This window comes from Pantherophis guttatus, chromosome 1 (assembly GCF_059756535.1).
Source record: "Pantherophis guttatus breed Tessera chromosome 1, ASM5975653v1, whole genome shotgun sequence".
In the NCBI taxonomy this organism is placed as follows: domain Eukaryota; kingdom Metazoa; phylum Chordata; class Lepidosauria; order Squamata; family Colubridae; genus Pantherophis; species Pantherophis guttatus.
Genome location: NC_142063.1, coordinates 27655085 through 27675464, shown reverse-complemented (window position 1 = coordinate 27675464; position 20380 = coordinate 27655085). Strand labels below are relative to the sequence as shown.

Here is a 20380-nt window from a genome sequence, read left to right as displayed (position 1 = left end):
TCAGTAATACAGTTTCCCCATCACTACTGTCTTCTCTTTCTTACCATTCTATTTGTATCATAATAACAATATTCCAAATATCCATCCCTGGGTTTTCATTTCACATTAGGAACAATGATCCCAAAGAAGTTTAAGAAGAATGGAAAGCCACAAATTTTATATTTAAGAAGATATAGGTAAGCTTCTGCTTTGAAAATTTGCTGTTTACCAAAAGTGGACACCGATGGAATGAATAGACACAGAACATATTCCTTTAGAAATTTTGCTATCTACAAATCTAGGACATCATCAATACAAAACAGGTTATTAATTAGCTAAGGGCTAATGAATAATTTGTTTTGAATTATGAATTATGAATGGGTTATCATGAATCAGACATTTAGATCAGGAGTCTCAGATTCATAGCTGTGAGTTGCAAAAAACCTTCCAAGTAATTTTCTGCGGCCTGCAGCAAGGCTTTGTAAGTGGCAAGGATGATGATCAGAAAGGACAGAAAGTTGAATCCCCAAATAACATCAATGTGCAGAAGCTGGACCACAACAAGCAGTCCAGGATACTGCTCATCAAATCTTTAATCTGCTGTATCTTCTGAAAAAATGGATTGCAAAAAGGTGCCCTGAGATCACCTGTGCTGAACAGCACTGCTTATCAAGAACTCTCCACCCACTCTGATGGTCTGTAATGGGTATTGCTTCTGAAGTGACATGGTGACTGGCTTTTTTCGAAAAGGACAGCAGGTATGCAGGAACGGAAGGAGGGAGGAAGGAGCAGAGGAGGAGGTCTGGATTGAGCCCTCCTGTTGCAAGGGTCTCAGTGGGGCAAGGAATGAGAAAATAGAGGGCAAGCAAACAAGCAAGATCTCTCTTCTATGGGAGGGAGGGAGGGAGGGAAGGAAGGAGGACTTTGCTAGGCAAGGAGAAATAAGAGAAAAGAAAGTGAACAAGAAAAAGACTGAAGAAGGGAAAGCTATTTCAGTTTAGCAAAGGGAGAAAAAGAAAAGCAGGATTTGGCAGCTCTTAATGGAATGGCTTCTTGATTATATTATCTGAGATCTGACTTGAGCAAAAGATTGCACTTCATTTCCTTCAATTTTGATTCATTGGAGATTTTGGAATCAATGGTCAACAAGGCTTCTGTGTCATAGCCCAAGTGCTTGTGTAACATTTATGCTGATTTGAGTTTAAGGCCCCCTGTTCTCGATTAGTTACGTCCATTTTTAAATGGCTACTAGATCAGTAAGACATAAAAACACAATAAACACAATTTATTAACAAAACATTTAACAAGGGTTCCCACAAATGCTTGTTCGTCTGCCGGCACATCATTTCTTGTCTTCCGCATACATTTGATAAACACTAGTTTGCATACAGAAGAAATAGATCTACAGAGGATGCTATAGCCATCACTCTTCATACTGCTCTGACTCATTTGGAGCAGTTGGGGGGGGGAAGGGGCTATGTGAGGATGCTTTTTGTAGATTTTAGCTCTGCATTTAACACAATACTTCCACGTAGACTAGTGTCTAAACTTATGGATCTTGGACTTTCTTATTCAATCTGCCTTTGGATTATGGATTTCCTGTCTGGCCGCTCTAGAGGGTCAGATTAGGTAATCATATCTCTTCAGCCCTTATTCTTAACACTGGTACACCCCACAGTTGCGTGTTGAGTCCCTTACTCTATATTCTTTATGTGCATGACTGCATTCCCATTCATACTAGTAATACTATTATTAAATTTGCAGATATTACAACAGTGGTGTGGCTCATCTCCGGAGGGGATGAGTCTGCCTATCAAGATGAGGTGGACCAGTTGCTTTTGTAGTGTGGAGACAATAACCTGGTCCTTAACACCAATGAGACCAAGGGGTTTATAGTGGACTACAGAAGAAATAGATCAGACATCCAGCCCTTGCTTATCAATGGAGACCGAGTAGAGCAAATGGCCAGTTTTAAGTTTCTGGGTGTTATCATAAAAGAGGACCTGACCTGGGGCACTCACATTGCAGCACTGATCAAAAGGACCCAGCAGAGATTATACTACCTGAGATTTCTCAGGAAACAACAACTGAATGCAAAACTGCTGGTGACCTTCTACCGCTTCACCATAGAGAGTATTTTAACTTACTGAATCTGTGTATGGTTTGCCAATTGCACAGTGGCAGATAGGACAGCACTCCAGAGGGTTAATGTCATTGCCCAGAGGATCATTGGTTGCCCTCTCCCCTCTTTGGAAGAGCTTTATAGCTCCCGCTGCCTTAAGAAAGTTCAAAGCATTCTTAAAGTTCCATCTCATCCCGGGCACCCTTTTTTTGGACTTTTACCATCTGGCAGACATACAGGATAATAAAAACAAGGACAAATAGGCTGAAAACCAGCTGCTATCCCAGGGCAATAACTATATTGAATTCTACTGTATAGTGCAATACTAATGCAATATCAGGTTTTCAGTTCAATTGTATAGAATGTGAAGGATGTGTGTTTTTTAATTTTTTTATAGTTATAATGTACACTGAAGATGGCATTTAATTTCGTTGTACGAGGTGCAATGACCTTAAAGTAAACTTAACTTAACTTGTCAGGTTGAGAAAATGTTGGAAAGACTACTAGATCCTAGCCTGGCTGATAACTACAAATAATGAGAGTTCATTAAAAGATTATGATGGATTTAGAGGCCTTGAATTAAACCCTGAACTGAAAAATGACTCAGTTTTCCAATAGAGAAGCTGGAGAGTTACAATAAATTTATAAAACAGAGGTAGAGTACTGATATTTTTTTCTCGCAAGACTGTTTCTACCAGGCCATCTTTCAATCTTTCCCTATCCTGCATTTTCTATCTAACAGTGTTAAGGAACCCCATCTTTATTTCTGCTTAGTTTGTTTTTCAGAGGGTTTGAACAATGACACTTTTAGAGATTACTATATTTCCTCTGCCAAGAGCTGGCCGATCTTGAAAAAGCTGAGCAAATTAGTATTCAAGTTACCAGGAAACTTCTGATTTAAGGACAAGACTGAGCAGTTCTGGAAAAGGTGATGTCACAACGTTAACTTACTGTTGCCATGAAAAATGAATTTTTCTTGTTTCCTGTTATAAGAAACAGGTCTCTCTACTCTCTGACTAATTATGCATAAGGGTTAAGCATGCAGCACAGGAATTCCTGCAAGTATTTCATATTCAAACGAGAAATTACAGATATTTTAAGGTAGTAACATTCTGTTTTTCATGCTTTGTTTGGTACATAGGGAAGGAATTCTTTCTTTTTTATGAAGGACAGGTAGACCACAACTATTTATTATTTTGGGGTGGTTCCTTTTTATCAACAAAAGAACTGGCTTTCACAGATGTATTCATAAAGTCACCAGGAGTTGAGTTAAACTAAAGAGTTCAGTGTGTTGATGCCAATGAGCTGTATTCAAATGTGGCCACACTATGCCACAAATCAGTTACTGTATTACTGAGTTAGTCTAAAAGGAATGTTTCTTCAAATGTGATCCAAGGATGTGGGGGTAGTGGGAATTGGAATCCTCCAAGTCCCTCCCCGGGTTCCCCGTAATCAAATGCCAGTTTACATTGAAAAATAGCACAATATTAAAATTCGATCAAACAATAATGAGAAGCAGTGCCTCTGTTTTACTTCTTAATATGGTAAATATCAATAAATATAATCCATATAAACAAAAGCTCTTTGAGGGTCTTCCATAATTTTTACAAGTGGGTTGCAAGAGGAACAAAAAGTTTAAGAAACTTTGGACAAAGCAATATCATGTTAAGTGCCGTTAAGTAACACCAGCTGCCTGTAATTACTGCAAGTTCAAATCTCACCAGGCTCAAGGTTGACTCAGCCTTCCATCCTTCCAAGGTAGGTAAAATGAGGACCTGGTTTGTGGGGGCCATAAGCTGACTTTGTATAAAAAAGAACACCACTTGGGGGGGGGGGTGAAAGCCCTACTAAGCAGGTATATACAAAAGTATGAAGGCTATTGCTTAACGCATTGTAAGCCGCCCTGAGTCTCCAGAAAAGGGTGGCATATAAATCGAACCAATAAATAAATAATAAATTAATAAATAATAAATAAATCAAGCCAGCTCTAGACACCTTTGATTTGCTAGATTTCAACACTCATATTGATAGGGGCATAATCAGGGGGGTCCAAAGGAGGCAGGAGGAGCTCAGCTCCTTAGGCGGCTCTGGTATGTGTGTGGTGTGTGTGTACATATGTGTGCTCGCAGGTGTGTACATCCACACCTCTTCCCCTTGGTCCAGGTACTCTCCTCCTTTCTCTCCTTATAGCAAAGAAGATGGCAGAACTCCTTATAAGCATGCAGTTGTGTTGGTTTTATGTTGTGTTGTTTTGATGATTTTTATATTTTCTAACTGTTTGGGAGCTGCCAGAGACTAAACTTAGCAAGCACAGTTCTGTTGTAGTCCATCATATGAATCCAGCTGAAGGATGAAGAACAGAAAAACTGAGTCCAGATTTCTTATATTCACCAATACTGGCTGAGTGATGACAAAATGGTGATTCCCTCAATCATGCGATGAACATATTTGCACACAACTAAGGGAGAAGGGACACAAATAAGGAATGCGGTGGCTCAGTGGCTAAGACGCTGAGCTTGTCGATCGAAAGGTTGGCAGTTCAGTGGTTCGAATCCCTAGTGCTACATAACGGGGTGAGCTCCCGTTACTTATTCCAGCTTCTGCCAACCTAGCAATTCAAAAGCATGTAAAAAATGCAAGTAGAAAAATAGGGACCACCTTTGGTGGGAAGGTAACAGCATTCCGTGTGCCTTTGGCATTTAGTCATGCCGGCCACATGACCATGGAGATGTTTTCGGACAGCACTGGGTCTTCAGCTTTGAAATGGAGATGAGCACCGCCCCCTAGAGTCAGGAACGATTAGCACATATGTGCGAGGGGAATCTTTACTTTTACCTAAGGGAGAAGCAGGCCACCTTTTATAATCCAATAATTTCAAGAAATGGAGTGAGTATAGGCCCCAAACTGCTGCCAGAACAGGCAAAGCTATTGGTAAATTGAGATAAACTGGTAGTCTGCCCAGGACGTTTACTACCCCAAAGGGATATTTTGGGGACTTAAAAGCATCACTGCAAATAAATGTACTAGAAGCTTGGATTTTACTTTGCAGCATACCAACTTCAGATTTTTTAAAAATAGAACCTTTTAAAAAGTCAGGGCAATGAATTACCAACTAATAAGCATCCTAGCACCGCTCTTCTAGCTACCACAGAAATTCTCAGGCTGTAAAGTCCTTTATTCTCGAGTTCCTTCTGCCACCTAGCTTCCAAAGGGAAACACTAAAGATTTAAGAAATCTCCGAATCGCATTTAATGTCAGTGCAGCGCTGGCATTCCTAGGATTATGAACCCAGCATCCCTTGGATGCAGAATATTTACTGCCATGGATAAGAGACGTCTCCTTTTCCCTGGTTTTAAATTACAACAGTGATTTGAGCATCTTAATGCATTTGTACTGAATACCAATTCTGTTGTTGAAAATAATTCTCAAACTACAGGAAGAAGTGAGGTTGCTGGGCCAAGTGGTCCTTAAAATGGGGGCGTTCTCATCTTCCAGAATGCCCCTAGCCCAGATGCTTCAGAGGCAAAATAAAAAATAACTGTAGCAGAGAATGGACAGAATGCAACCTTGCAGCTCTTTTATAGTCCTGCAAACGATTGCCATTTCTCCTTTTCTCCTCCAGCAAGTCTCTGCCTCTCCCCTTCATTCACTGGTCCCTTGTGTTTGGCTGACTTCAGTTGATGTTGAAAAGGCAAGCAGAGATTGGCTGGGTTCCACCTTGGATGGGTGACCACTAGAAAATCCTCAGGTTGTGATCCAAGAGTTGAAAGAATGCAGCAATAAAAACACAAGCTCACACCCTGTGTGTGAAAAAACCCCCCAAAACTACAGGGAGACCGACTTCTGCCACCAATAGCCTCCCACCGACCAGTCCGCTCCCACAGAGAGGGTCTCCTCAGGGTGCCATCGGCCAAGTTATGTCGGCTGGCGACACCCAGGGGGAGAGCCTTCTCTGTGGGAGCCCCAGCCCTGTGGAATGAACTGCCCCCGGAAAAACGTAAGATCTCCGACCTCCGGGTGTTTTGCTGCGCTCTGAAGACCCTGTTGTTCCGCCAGGCCGGGCTATTAACATAACGTTTTAAATTGGGGTATTTTAAATTTCTGGGATTTTAAATTGGAGCCTAATTATTTAATGATTTTAAATTTTAATTGTTTTGTTTCTGTGTTTTTAAATAGGCTGTACACCGCCCTGAGTCCTTCGGGAGAAGGGCTGTATAGAAATAAAATTATTATTATTATTATTATTATTATTATTATTATTATTATTATTATTATTATTATTGAGAAGTCACCAGGAGGTCAGCTTGATTCCAAGGAGACTTGACCTTGAACCTTCCTCTGCAGGTCTTTTCCTCCTTTCTCAAAAGACAGTCCCCCTTCCCTCGCTTTTGGCCCCCAAGACCTGGAACGCTTGCAAGAAGTCATCTCAGTTGCCGCTGCCAGATTCTTCCTGACTCACCTTTTCCCATAGCAAAACCACATATCTTATCCTGGTTGGACCTGATGGAAATGAGTAACCCAAAGATCTGGTGGGCATCATTCTCATCCAAGTGGTGCCTGTCTCTTTAGGATAGGTCCATCTTGTCCAAAAAGGGTTCCAAGCTCCTCATGGTCTAATCCCCCAGGTGCACCACCATGGTCTAGCCCTCCATGGCTGCACCTGAGTTCTGCCAGCAAGTCTGCCACCATGTGCCACCAGTACTTCCGCATTTGTCCTAGCTGAATTTCTCTAGGTTCCCAGACACAAAATTTGCCTTCCAGGCTAAGCTGGTGACATTCATCCATCTCTTGGCTATCAGTGCACCACCACCTCTGCCTGGCACCCAATCCTCAACACCATCCAGGACCAGGCTTTGTAATGCTCGTGACCCCTCCAAGGAGGAGCAACTTCAGCATGGCTGTGTCACCCAGAATTGGGACAGGAACAGCCACAATGTCATCTTAGTACAAAAAGGCCTACAAAAGGAGCAGTTATCTTTGCAGCTCTTACAAAGGAATCAGCTACCTTTGCCAGAGACTCACATGGGTGTCAAAAAGTCAGGATGGAGGCCATGATCTTCTGATTAAATAGAAGATAACATGTCCACTCCATTATATACCTCTGCCCACCTTAGTACTGTTCTGCTTATCTTAATGTGATATTTATTGCCCTAGCCTAGTGTTTTAATCTTTAATGATATTGTTTTATCGGATTTTAAGCCGCCTAGGGTCACATGATGGGGAAATGGGTGGCATATAAAAGTAAGAAATCAATAAAAAATACTTTTGAAGGACATCGTGTTCTGTGCTGCGGGGGGGAGGGAGTTTTGCGGGGTCTCACACACATGTACACACATCCCAATCTTGTTTTCGCCCACCGGCGATTCTGCCGCCCTTCGACTGAGAGGGAGACGCTCCCTCCATCCCCCAAGGAGGGTCGCCTGGTTCCCCCAAAGCACAAAGCCGCAACTTGACCCTCGAGGGGCATTTGGCCAACACCCCGAGCAGCGTTTCCTTGCCGCTGCCTGTCCAAGTGGTGGTTTTCTTTCCATTGGCCCCGAAATGTGCGCTTCCTTTCCCGATTCGAAGGAAAAGCCTCGCCTTCTGCTCGCGCCTGGCGCTTCGGTCCCAGGAGTGAGAAAGAGCAGAGGCGGCGAAAGCTTTTTGGGCCTCTCGCTCTCGGCTTCCTCGCTCTCGGCTACCGCGACGGCCTCGGGAGTCCGAACTGGGCGCCAAGAGGAGCCCGGCTCCTCTTCCCGCGTTGGACGGTGAAGGTAGGCAGAGGGCGGCGAAGCGGCTGAGCGGGCGAGTAGAGCGATTCCTGCTGGAGAAAGTGGGGAATCGGCGGCGGCGGGAGCAGCGATTGGCGTCCGCTTCCGCTAGGAGGTGCTGCGGGAGTGGCGAAATGCAATGCGGGAAACAGGGCGAACCGAACGGGGAACCCGGCTGGTTGGGGGGGGGGGCAACCTTGGCGACCCCCCCCCATCGCCCCCCCACCCCTAAAACAAACAAAAAAAGGGTCGTAAAAGGTGCTTTTGTGGGAGGGGGGAGCAAAAGAGTCTGGGTCTCGCTGTCTTGCTCAGGCTACGCTGCAGCGGCTATTCACAGGCGCTATCCCACTACTGATCGGCACGGGAGTTTTGACCTGCTCCGTCTCCGACCTGGGCCGATTCACCCCTCCTTAGGCAACCTGGTGGCCCTCGGCTCCCCGGGGATCACCATATTGATGCCGAACTTAGTGCGGACACCCGATCGGCATAGCCCACTGCAGCCCAGAACTCCTGAGCTCAAGCGATCCGCCAGCCTCAGCCTCCGGAGTAGCTGGATTACAGGCTCGCGCCACCGCGCCCGGCTGCTGCTGCCGCCCGCCCGAGTTTACTTAGAGAGGATTCGCTCCGTGACGTCACCCGAGGGTGGGAGGGCAGCGCCCGCCTCGCTCCTTTCCCTCCCTCTCTCTGCGCCTGCGCCGTTCGCCCTTTCCTTTCTTCTCAGCAGTCCGAGACACGCGACTGCCGCCATGGGACACCAGCAGCTCTACTGGAGCCACCCCAGGAAGTTCGGCCAGGGATCGCGCTCCTGGTAGGGCTCCCGACCTCCCGCTCGCCCCCTGCTCGGCCTCCGACGGGCCCGGCGACAACCCCGCCTGGCCCACCCCGGATTCTCTGCCCCGGGGGCAGCCGGGCCTGGCAGCCGCAGGAAGTGGGGAAGCGCCCGGCACCCGCGAGGGAGAGGAGAGGGAGAGGGGAGGGGAGAGGGGAGGGAGGGGAGAGGAGAGGGAGAGGAGAGGAGAGGAGAGGGGAGGGGAGAGGAGAGGGGGAGGGGGAGGGGAGGGAGGGAGAGGAGAGGGAGAGGGAGGGGAGAGGGAGAGGGGAGGGGAGAGGAGAGGGAGGGGAGAGGGAGAGGGGAGGGGAGAGGGGAGGGGAGAGGAGAGGGAGAGGGAGGGGAGAGGGGAGGGAGAGGAGAGGGGAGGGAGAGGAGAGGGGGAGGGGAGGGAGGGGAGAGAGGGGAGAGGAGAGGGAGAGGAGAGGGGAGAGGAGAGGAGAGGGAGAGGAGACGGGGAGGGGAGGGAGGGGAGAGGGAGAGGGGATGGAGAGGGGGAGGGGGAGAGGGAGAAGGGGGCGCCCGGGAGCAGAGAGGGGAGCGTGCGGGAGGTTGGTGCTTCTGGGACGAGGGGAGCCGGGAAGCGTCTGGGCCCGCCTCACCCGGCCTCTCTTCCTCTCTTCCGCAGCCGCGTGTGCTCCAACCGGCACGGACTCATCCGCAAGTACGGCCTGAACATGTGTCGCCAGTGCTTCCGCCAGTACGCCAAGGACATCGGCTTCATTAAGGTGAGTCTTCAATGGAACAGCTTTCCTCCCTCAGCTGTGGCTTCTCCCGACACTGAAGGTTTTCAGAAATACCGTAGATTGCGCAGCCACTTGACCGGCATGGTATCAGGTCTCTTGCTTTGAACAGGGGCTGGACTAGATGACTTCGGAGGCCCCTTCAAGCTCTGGGATTTTGTTCATGAACTTCTGGAAGGGTCCGCTGTTGTTGGTTGCCCCGCAATGCCCAGGATTCCTCATCACTATCCAGACTCCCAAGGGCTGTTAAAAATATGATGGAAAAAGTAATGTACAGGTAGTCCTCGACATACAACAGTTCATTTACTGACCGTTCAGTTGCAAAGCCATAGAAAAATGCGACTTATGATCATTTTTCAGTTAATGATCTTTGCAGCATCCCCCATGATCATCTGATCAAAATTCATATGCTTCACAGCTGCCTAATATTTACCATTGCTGTGTCCCAAGGTCATGTGATTCCCGTTTGCAACCTTCTGACAAGCAGTGTAAATGGGGAAGCCAGATTCACTTAACAACCGGGTTACCTACTTACCAACTGTAGTGATTCAGTTAACAACTGTTTGGAGAACGGTTGTAAAATAGGGCAAAACTCATTTAACAAATGTCTCAATGCCAGAAATTTTGGACTCGGTTGTGGTTGTAAGTCGAGGACTGCCTGTATTGTAAAAGTTCAAGTGAGCACAGATAACAAGGAAAGATGTAGAATTGTAACCTCCGAAGAAGGAATATTAAATGTGATTATTTCTTTTATCTCCTTTTAGTTGGATTAATTCTACAGTAATAGTTGAAGATGGCTTGAAAAGACATAGCAAGAGGTTGGCACACCTGAGGACTGGACTGGATAAGAGCCGTCAAGACTTCTACTGTGCAACTGTATACAATAGAAGTACTGGGCTTTTATTCCAATTATGGTAGTGTTTCCTATTAATAAGTTACAATCACCATAATTCTAGCCATGTTGACATGTCATCTGTAGCATATGTATGAGAATCTATTTTTGGGAGTTCTTAAATAAAAAAAAAGAGTTAAAATCCAAAGTTGTGTTGCTGAATGAATCTGTGGCCTAAGGGGCATAAAATAAAGATAACTGGATATAGTAGTATTAGAAGTTTTTAAAATCAAAATCTGAAAATCAAGTGTAAACTCACTATCCCCATTGGTTTATCCCTAAAAGTTTGCTTCAGTGTGAATGAAATGTCGCTGCATTGGGTTGAATTCCTTATGTACAAATATTTGTAACTTTTACTTGTCTCATAACTAATAATTCTTCCAGAGATAATGCACCATTTTTTCCTGTTTTGTTTTTGTTCATGGCCATTATCAATTTAAACTGTCCTAATAATGATGAACTGTATACTTGTCCACCATGTTTCGATTTACTTGTCCACCATGTTTCGATTTAGCGTAGTATGAGTATCTAACATGTATGGTTAATGTATGGTTTAGTAAGTGTATTGCACCAGTATTTATAAACTCTAGGGACTTTTGTGTCATCTGCACCCTATTGCTAACCTATGGATAGAAGTTTATCCTACTCACTGTCAGCCTATTTAATGTTTTATACAACCTGGTAGAAACCTTTATTTCTCCTGAGGATGTTACTTGAGTTCAGGTAATTGGCTGCTGTGTTGGAAATAGAGTATTGTTCAGCCAGGATGAAAGAAACAAAGCCATACTCCAATTCTTTAAAAAAGGAACAAATGATAATGGTTCACTAGCTTGCATTCATCTGATTTCAAATGATATATTGGAATGTAGTTCAACTAACAAACAATTTAAATATCACAACTGTTATACAAACCCTGCAAATTGAGTTAAGTATAAACTAACCCTCCTGCATAGGGTTGCAGAACATGTCAGATTAAAATGTGGTTTGTTGGTGGGTTGGTACATCTTGTGAACCCGGCCATTGATTTAAATTCTCAGCTTAGTCTGATTTATGATTTGGATTTAAACACTACAGTAAGCAAATCACAGTATGATTTAGTGCAAAGTTGATGAATTTAAGATTAAGAAGATGGGGGGGTACAACCCCCCCCATCTTCTAATGGTTATTATCAAAATGCACCTGTTCTTGTGAACTATTTCTCTTAGCTTTTGATTTTTAAAATTGATAATTTTTTATGCTTTCACATAATGCATTCAAGCAGTGATACTTTAAAGTGGAGCCCCACAATCAAAAAGGAGATGATTTGGCTGGCAAAATGACCGTTTCCTTCCAATTTCATGCTCCCTTAAATGTTTGTTCCTGTGTCATACCAGCTGCACACACAATATAAAATAACTGAAAAATGTGCAGGAGATTCTCTACTTCCTATTTATATAATCTGCTGATGAATCATTCATGACAATAAACTTCTTGGGCATTATTTATCAAACCACAACTGCATCTACTTTTGCCTCTCCTGTCACTGTTCAGGCTTTTAGTATATATTGTATCCTTTTTATCTCAAAAAATGCAAATGAACTTGGACATATTTCTGGAGTGGAGAAAAAGAAACAGCATAAATATCTTAAAATTTGTGTAAGCAGGAATGATGCCTCTAATTCCAAATAAGTTCTATTTATAATTATTTTATTTTTTATACCCATGAGCTTTCACAGCACCATCATAAAACAACCCATTTAAAATCATGTTCTTCCTTAAATAATGAACATCCTAGAGCTTTGCATCCAGAGCAAAGTCATGTTCCATAAGGGAGTGAGGCAGCTAATTGCGAATGTCTTTGTACAGAAAGTCATGACAAAGTTACGAGAATTCTATATCTTCCCAGTCCAAACATTCAGTCATTGAAACCCTGTCAGTACCAGACCAGAGAGTTGTGGCTTTAGAAGTCTCCATCTCCTTCTGCAATCCTTCACTTCATCAAAACCATCAGAAGCCCAAAGAGATTCTTATGGCTGGCACATCAATTGAGTACTCCCAATTTCCCCCAAGTGTCCTTTCATAATCCAGTTTTTTACCTGGTTTTCTCTCGTGACATTGTAGTGAGGCTTCAGCTCATACTAAAATGCTCCCCACTTTTCCCTTTTACAGAATGAATTTTATGATGCTTATTAAGGGCCCCCTTCTGAATAAAGCTTTTCCCACAATCTGAGCATTCAAATGGTTTCTCCCCAGTGTGGATCTTCTGATGTCGGTTAAGATTTGAACTGCTACTGAATCTTCTCCCACAGACAGGACATTTGTGCGGTTTCTCTCCTGTGTGGACTCTTTGATGACGGTAAAGTAATGAACTGGACTGGAAGGTTTTGCCACAAGCCGCACATTCATATGGCTTCTCCCCGGTGTGCGTCCTCTGGTGAATGATGAGCTTCGAGCTAGAAAGAAAGAATTTCCCACAGACCAAGCACTTATGTGCTTTTCCTCCTGTATGACGGTTCTTAACCACTGTGGAAACCCGATTCAAATTTCTGCCATAAGCTCGGGACGTATTTTGCTTCTTACCAGTGTCATTTCCTGCCTGGATTGTGGCTACAATGATAGCTTTGTAGTCTCCCACATATGGGACAGATGCATCAACTTGACCTGCCAAAGTGCTCTGTTGACATTCCAGTCTCTCCTGATTAGTTGAAGCCTTTTCCTGCACACAACAGCTCGGAGGAACAATCTCTTCTGCTTTCCAGAGAGACACCTCACAAGGCCCTTCTTTTGTAGGCTCTTCAGCCACATCTGACTCTATCTTGTGTATAGTCATCCAGTCCTTACCTGCTGGAGAAATTAAGAAAACTCCAATGACTCACTCATTGAACTTGAGAAAAACCTAACTTGAAAACAAAAATTATAGAAAGTTAAGAAAAACTAGCTTCTCTCTAAGATCTCATTCAGAAGTAAAAATGGAAAGACATCACTGAAGAAGCCTGGTGTTTGCTTATTTCTAACAACCTCCTATTGAGCAAAATCGAACAGACAGTGCTAGGATCCTAGTTTAACGCATATATTTATGAGCCAAATTTAATATCTCACAATGCTTCTCCCATAGAACCATGTTTCCCTGATTCCTTGTCATGTTTCAACTTCTCATGTTCAAATCCAAGGCAACCCATGCTCTCCTGGGGGGCAGGTATTGAAAGGGACTTGCTGGCATCCTATATGAGGAAGAATCTCACAATTGACATGTTTACCTTTACTGAGCCCAAGTGAGAAGCCTGTTGGCTCACATGCAGCCTCTGAATTCTTTTTTTAATGACCCCAGAGGCTCCTTGGATCACACCACTGAATAAATCACTGTGGCTTCCTACTTTTTGAGGCATGAAGGACTCATGCAAGTAGCCAATAAACCTGAAAAATGCTGAACACTTAAAATCAAAATGAAGAATCCTCTCAATAAGGACAAACAAAAAGACAGAAAAACCTCTGTTTATGTGCATGGTACATCACTATCCTGCCCAAGAGTACATCTGCCAGAAAAAATAAAATTCAGTTCTTGAACATTTTGTAACTACTGTGTTTACCTGAAAATAAGACCAGGTCTTATATTAATTTTTGCTTCAAAAGATGCATTAGGGCTTATTTTCTGGTCAGGCCTTATTTTCGGGGAAATACAGTACTAAATGCATCCATCTGCCTGACAATCTTAATTGGGGCTTATTTTTGGGGTAGGGCTTATATTACAAGCATCCTGAAAAATCATGTTAGGACTTATTTTCCGGTTGGATCTTATTTTTGGGGAAACAGTATAAAGAACTGGATTAAGAAACAAGGTTTTCCAGGACTTCAGGGTTTCTACCTCCAAATGTTGAGACCCACTTCCTCTGACAGGCAACTTTGACTATCTCCTCAATTCTTTTTCACAGTGGTCAAACCTCCCTCTATTCCATATCAGCCTATGGCCTCTCAGTACTGATGGAAGATGGTACCATTGAAGGCTAACAGCCAAGATGGATAGGTATCTATTTAATGCAGAGTGGGAAGTATTCAGAACAATCTGGTGCTCTTAAGGCCACACAGAATGCTTTGAAGTGTGTTTCCAACCTCATTTGGAAGACTGCGTAGAAAAGGAAACAATTCCAAGAGAAAAAAGTTGTAGGATCATCTGCCAAACCTCAAGACCATTCCTTAGCTTTTCTCCTACATCATCCTTTTCTGAGAAAGTGATATACAAGTCACTAAATGTCAAATCTTTATAGTAACAGGATTGGAGAAGAACAGCCAAGGAACAATCTCTATAATCTCAAATTAATATGGTTTATTAGGAAGAGGTTGAAATAGGAGCACAATAATTCTGGCAAGTAAACTTGCTGTCAAATATGGAGGGTAAATATAGGCAATTCAAAGATGTTAGATTCTCCCAGTGTAACAAGGAAGGCACCACTCTCTTCTGAGAAGACAGTCCAGGCTATACTTTAGTTCAATATACTTAGTAGTTCCTACCTATATTATCAGTGTGGGAATCTTCTCTTACATCAAGCTCTCTGAAAAGAAACATTATCAGAAAGTACTCCAACAGGGATTCAGATTCAAGACATTCTTCCTTACCAAATGGGCCAGCATCATACTCATTTTCCAGCTTAGATGCTTTGTAGAGCTGCTTCTGTTCAGTATCAGCTGCAGCACATTCTGCCTCAGAGAAATTCACAGCCACTTTCGCAAAAGCGTCCTGCAACAAAAACAATTTGTGTAGGACCAATATTTTTCAACCTGTTGTGGTCCACCAGCAGCCTGCAGAGCTGGCAGCGGAGTCGGACAGCGATGAGGCTGAAGAAGAACATGGGCCAATCCTGGAGGCTGGGGAAGGCCCAGATGAGGGTTCTGCGTCAGAGGCAGAGATGGGGCCAGGGCCATCGGGGAGTGAGGTGCAGAGTCCAGAGCCTCCAGAGACTGATAGGAGTGAGGCAGAGGAACAGGAGGAGCCTGTTTCTAATGCACGCATGAGAAGAGCTGCCAGAAGGCAAGAGCAGCTCAAGCAAAGAGGACAACTCGGGACTAGGGCCAAGAGATGATTGGCCCCTCCCATAAGGAAGGGGGGCAGCAGTCGACCCCGAGGCGCCTTGTTTGTGGGGTGCCGCAAGGGTCGGTCCTCTCGCCCCTTCTGTTCAACATTTATGTAAAGCTGCTGGGTGAGATCATCCGTGGCTTTGGGGTGGAGTTCCATCAGTACGCTGATGACACTCAGCTGTACATCTCCACCCCAGGCCATCCCAACGATGCCCTTAAAGTAATGTCCCGGTGCCTGGAGGCTGTGCGGGCCTGGATGGGGAGAAACAGGCTCCGACTCAACCCTTCCAAGACCGAGTGGCTGTGGCTTCCGGCGTCTCGATATAGTCAGCTGGTGCCATCACTGGTTATTGGGGGCGAATCATTGGCCTCCACGGAAAGGGCTCGCAACTTGGGCGTCCTCCTGGATACACAGCTGTCTTTAGAAGAGCATATGACGGCCGTGGCCAGGGTGGCTTTTTATCAGGTCCGCCTGATACACCAGTTGCGTCCCTTTCTAGATCGGGACTCCCTGCGCACGGTCACTCAGGCACTCGTCACTTCCCGCCTGGACTACTGCAATGCTCTCTACATGGGGCTCCCCTTGGGGTGCACCTGGAGGCTCCAGTTGGTCCAGAATGCGGCCGCGCAGGGGATTATGGGAGCGACGGGGCGCTCCCATGTGACACCTCTCCTGCGTGAGCTGCACTGGCTTCCTGTGGTCTTCCGGGTGCACTTCAAGGTGTTGGTGACCACCTTTAAAGCGCTCCATGGCTTAGGGCCGGGGTATCTACGAGACTGCCTTCTGCCGCCAATAGCCTCCCACCGGCCAGTTCGCTCACAGAGAGGGCCTCCTCAGGGTGCCGTTGGCCAGACAATGTCGGCTGGCGACCCCCAGGGGGAGAGCCTTCTCTGTGGCGGCACCTGCCCTCTGGAACAACCTACCCCCAGAGATACGCACGACACCAGACCTCCGGACTTTTTGTCGGGCCCTGAAAACACATCTATTTCATCTAGCCGGGCTGGCTTGACCCCATCCTTGCGGTTTTAAATTTATAATTGGTTTTAATTGGGTTATTTTAAATTGATGACCAAAATTATTTAATGTTTTTTAAATTGTTTTTAAATTTTATATGTTGTGTTTTTACCGTGGCTGTTCACCACCCTGAGTCCTGTTGGAGAAGGGCGGTATACAAATTAAATAAATAAATAAATAAATAAATAAATAAATAAATAAATAAATAAATAAATAAATAAATAAATAAATAAATCAGACCAGCAATGGCGTTTGGGCTTTGTCGGAAAATAACGTTGGTAGCTTTGTCTTCTTCTTCGTTTACGTCTTGTATTTATTTTTGTATCTGGGATTTCTGAACGCTGGTGGTGCAGCGGACTAAAGTAATGTTAAGTAGCACTTATCTGCCAGCTGCCTGCAATTACTGCAAGTTCAAATCTCACCAGGCTCAAGGTTGACTCAGCCTTCCATCCTTCCGAGGTAGGTAAAATGAGAACCCGGATTGTGGGGGCAATATGCTGACTTTGTATAAAAAGAACACTGCTTGGGGGCCCCGAAAGCCCTACTAAACAGGTATATACAAATGCATGAAGGCTATTGCTTAACGCATTGTAAGCCGCCCTGAGTCTCCAGAGAAGGGCGGCATATAAATCGAACCAATAAATAAATAAATAAAGGCCTTTGGCAGTTTGCCTAATTGGACAAGGTTTGAGATAAGACTGAGGAATTTGTGTTGGGAGGAATTTGCTTTAATTTAGTTGAATGACGCTGGGGATGAAGTAATTCTCAGCTGTTCGAATAAAGTTTGTTTTTTCACTGACTGATTTTCCTACTACTTACTTGGGCCTGGGTCACACCACAACCGTTTTTGCCACTGTTAAGCAAACCACTGCAGTTACTAAGTGAATCATGCAGTCGTTAAGTGAATCCAACTTCCCCCATTGGTTCTGCTTATCGGAAGCCAGCTGAGAAAGTTGCAAATGGCGATCACATGACCCTGGGACACTGCAGCCATCCTATGTACATTCTGATAGCTAAGCACCCAAATTTTGATCACAATAACTATGGGGATGCTGCGACCAGGCATAAGTCACTTTTTTCAGTGAGATTGTAACCGAATGGTCACTTAATAGTTGTAAGTCAAGGATGGCCTCTACAACCAAGTTAAAAAGCACCAGTTCCAAGACAGGATTTAAGAAATTCTATTCTTACTCCTCCCCACTGAGAAAACTGCCATTTTATTCCTGCTCTTTCTTTTCTTGTCAACAATCAATGAAAGGACAGTCCTCTTAATCCAAAGTTGTTGTTTTTTTTGAAAATCAAGGTTCACAATATCAACAGTCATTTCCATCTACATTCTCCAGGCTCATTGGAAGCTCAGGATACTTCCAATAAAATCAGAACAATAGTTTTAAACTTAAAACAGAGTGTTTCGAATTCAAAACATTTTGTGTACCATTAGGGACTATTACAAATTCACACTGGAGCCTATAGAGCAAGGGTGTTCAAACTCGAATTCATTGAGGGCCGCATCAGGGTTGTGTTTGATCTCAGGGGGTCAGATGGGCCATGCGCGGCCCTCCCAGTCTCCGTTTTTGGCCACAATGGCTTCCTGCACCCCTCTCCATTTTTGCTGGCAGAGGCACTACACACCGGTCCTTTGCTATTTCCAGAGCAGCTCTGCAGGTCAGATCTAAGCACCCCATGGGCCAGATCCAGCCTTGAGTTTGACACTCCTGCTATAGAGGGATATTGACAACTTTGACGAAGTTATGTAAGAACCATGAAAAAAAATACAACTCAATTCTAGGGAAGAAAGTGAAAAAAATGAACATAACCTCAACTCTTAATCTTGATTGCTATACGAGGGGAAGGAGGATACTCTGGCAGACTTTAAAGATGCTATGATGTACGTACGATTCCTGAAATCCTTGCTCTGTTCTCTGACCTGGCCTCCATTGAAGAACTGACACAGCTATAAAGGTAGTAAAATTCTTCAGTTAAAATTGATGTCTATTTCCTGAAGCTTCCTTTCTCTCCCCTGAGATGAAAAAAATCAAGATCTCAAACAGGATTTGTGCCACATAAGAGATTTATAAAGAAAAGGCCTTACCTGGTTTGCTTGTCTTTTAGACTCCTGCTGTTTACACAAAAAATCTTCGGCAAGATTTACAGCCCGAGCACAAGTTTCTGGGCCATGCTGCCTCACCCAGCTTTGGATCTCTGCAGGCAGGATCATCAGGAACTGCTCCAGGACCAGCAGTTCTAAGATCTGCTCCTTTGTGTGTCTCTCAACCTTCAGCCATTGACGGCAAAGTTCTTGGAGTTGGCCATAAACTGCCCTTGGACCCTTGGCCTCCAAGTAGCAGAAACATCTGAAGTGCTGGCGACTTTTCTCTTTACTGACAGCATCTCCTCTCAATAGAGCTGCCTTGACCTTTCCATAATCTCCTCTGTCTTTGCCTTCCAATGCATTGAAGGCCATCTCAGCTTCTCCACTGAGAGCTGGCAGGAGTTGAGTCACCCATTCTTCTTTGGGCCACTTACAGGCTTTGGCCACTTGCTCAAAGGAGACTAAAAAAGCTTTGGTATCATTCCAAGGTGTGGATGCTTCGGACAATTGAAGGCTTTTCAACCCAGAGGAAGGAAATTCCACTGTTTGCAGAAACTCTTGCCACTGGGCTTCCCAGTGATAGGCCAAATAGTCTTCTGGTTCTTCTTTTACTTGATGAGGAATTGTCCTTGTGGCACATCCTCCATTACTTACAGACCAAATGGCTTCTGGGCACTGATTTCCTCTCTCTATGCTCGGTTTGCAATCTAGAGCATCCTGGAGGACATTAAAGGCTTTTTCTGTTCCTGTGGATTCCATCCTTTGTGGGTTGCCTGTGGGTTGCTGCTCCATTTTCATCCTTGAACACGCTTACAAAAATAACACTGAGCTGTGGAATGGTGGGAAACAAGCCTTCTATGGTAAATGTAGTAATCTGGGCAGTTATGCTAAACTTTTGCCCAGAAATAAAGCTGTAAACAGTAAGAAAAAATGAATGGCCCAGGTGCTACTATTGTTGATTAAATATACTGACTATAGAGTAAATACATTTTAAAATTATATAAAAAATTATTTTTATTTAAATTTGTATAACAGTGATTGTGTGACCTCTACCGATGCCATACGCTAAATAAAATCAAAGAATGGGTAAAAAGTGTAAGAAATTTTATCTTCAGTATACCAATCCAGTTCCAGGCTATTACATGACAGATTAGCAGTGTGATAAAATATTACCATCACCTTCTATAGACTGCCCTTAGCAGTCTTAGTGTAAATACAGTAATTTAAAACATTAAAATCAACAGAAACTCACAGTAAAACCATTCAACACCCATGAAACCACCTTAAAAGCTCAATGAATTCAGTAACCAGGAATGCATGAAAAGAATACGGGGAAAAAAAGCATTACTGTACGTTTAGACGCCGTATAGCAGCTTTTCTCAATCTTAGTAAGTTTAAGGTGGGTGGACTTCAACTCCCAGGATTCCCCAGTCAGTCCATCCATCTTAAACTTGTTGAAAAATACTGCGCTAGATAGACAGACACCGTCGGTCCTCCTCACCCCAGCCCAGCCCTCTCACTGGAAACCGCCCCCGTCATGCTCTCCTTTTCGCCCCTCCTTCTCTCGGAAGGCAATTCTTCCAGCTCACCTCTCCGCGCTACCGTCTCATTCAGATTTTCCTCGTCTGTTGCTCATTTTCAGACAAGACCCTGACAGCTCTTTGAAGCTTTTTTCCCCCCCCCAATGAAAGGGCATTCATTGGTGAACATAGAGATAGGGAAAAATATAGTGTCACCGAATGCAGAGCTTGCCATTAAATTTCCGGTTTTCTATACACGTCTTTTCCTTAACTTCATCAAGGGCGGAAGTAGAGGCTGCATATTCAATCCCAGGGGGGAAAAATGGATCTAACAGACCTTTTTCGTTGGTGGTGGGTTAAAATTAAAACAGGTTCTCCTGTACTGTTAT

At 44.3% G+C, this 20380-nt stretch overlaps 2 protein-coding genes and 1 non-coding gene across 4 annotated transcripts; 1 reads left to right on the top strand and 2 right to left on the bottom strand.

Moving 5' to 3' along the window:
- Nucleotides 1–7462: 7462 nt before the first annotated feature.
- Nucleotides 7463–10463, top strand: LOC117675034 (uncharacterized). Its single transcript, XM_034433326.2, has 3 exons — nt 7463–8659; nt 9309–9408; nt 10188–10463. The coding sequence occupies exons 1-3, from the start codon at nt 7986–7988 to the stop codon at nt 10194–10196; spliced, it is 783 nt and encodes a 260-aa protein (XP_034289217.2). The 5' UTR covers nt 7463–7985; the 3' UTR covers nt 10197–10463.
- LOC148116369 (signal recognition particle RNA) lies at nt 8135–8433 on the bottom strand. Its single transcript, XR_015731646.1, has one exon.
- Nucleotides 10464–11980: 1517 nt separating the features above from the next.
- LOC117675033 (uncharacterized) lies at nt 11981–20235 on the bottom strand. 2 transcript variants are annotated; one of them, XM_034433323.2, is made up of 4 exons: nt 20061–20235; nt 18472–19382; nt 14906–15026; nt 11981–13138 (listed from the first exon to the last, which is right to left on the bottom strand). In XM_034433323.2, the coding sequence occupies exons 2-4, from the start codon at nt 19267–19269 to the stop codon at nt 12423–12425; spliced, it is 1635 nt and encodes a 544-aa protein (XP_034289214.2). In that variant the 5' UTR covers nt 19270–19382; nt 20061–20235; the 3' UTR covers nt 11981–12422. The 2 variants fall into 2 exon arrangements, with proteins under 2 accessions (XP_034289214.2, XP_034289216.2); XM_034433325.2 differs by having other exon boundaries at nt 12289–13135; nt 20061–20166.
- Nucleotides 20236–20380: the final 145 nt, after the last annotated feature.

Excerpts from the sequence above, each read along its gene's own strand:
- LOC117675034 (XM_034433326.2), top strand. The coding sequence starts at position 7,986 with ATGCAATGCGGGAAACAGGGCGAACCGAACGGGGAACCCGGCTGGTTG. Across the intron at positions 8,660-9,308 it reads GGCCAGGGATCGCGCTCCTG|CCGCGTGTGCTCCAACCGGC; the intron begins GTAGGGCTCCCG and ends TCTCTTCCGCAG.
- LOC117675033 (XM_034433323.2), bottom strand. The coding sequence starts at position 19,269 with ATGAAAATGGAGCAGCAACCCACAGGCAACCCACAAAGGATGGAATCC. Across the intron at positions 15,027-18,471 it reads CTAAAAGACAAGCAAACCAG|GACGCTTTTGCGAAAGTGGC; the intron begins GTAAGGCCTTTT and ends TTTTTGTTGCAG. Across the intron at positions 13,139-14,905 it reads GTATGATGCTGGCCCATTTG|CAGGTAAGGACTGGATGACT; the intron begins GTAAGGAAGAAT and ends TAATTTCTCCAG.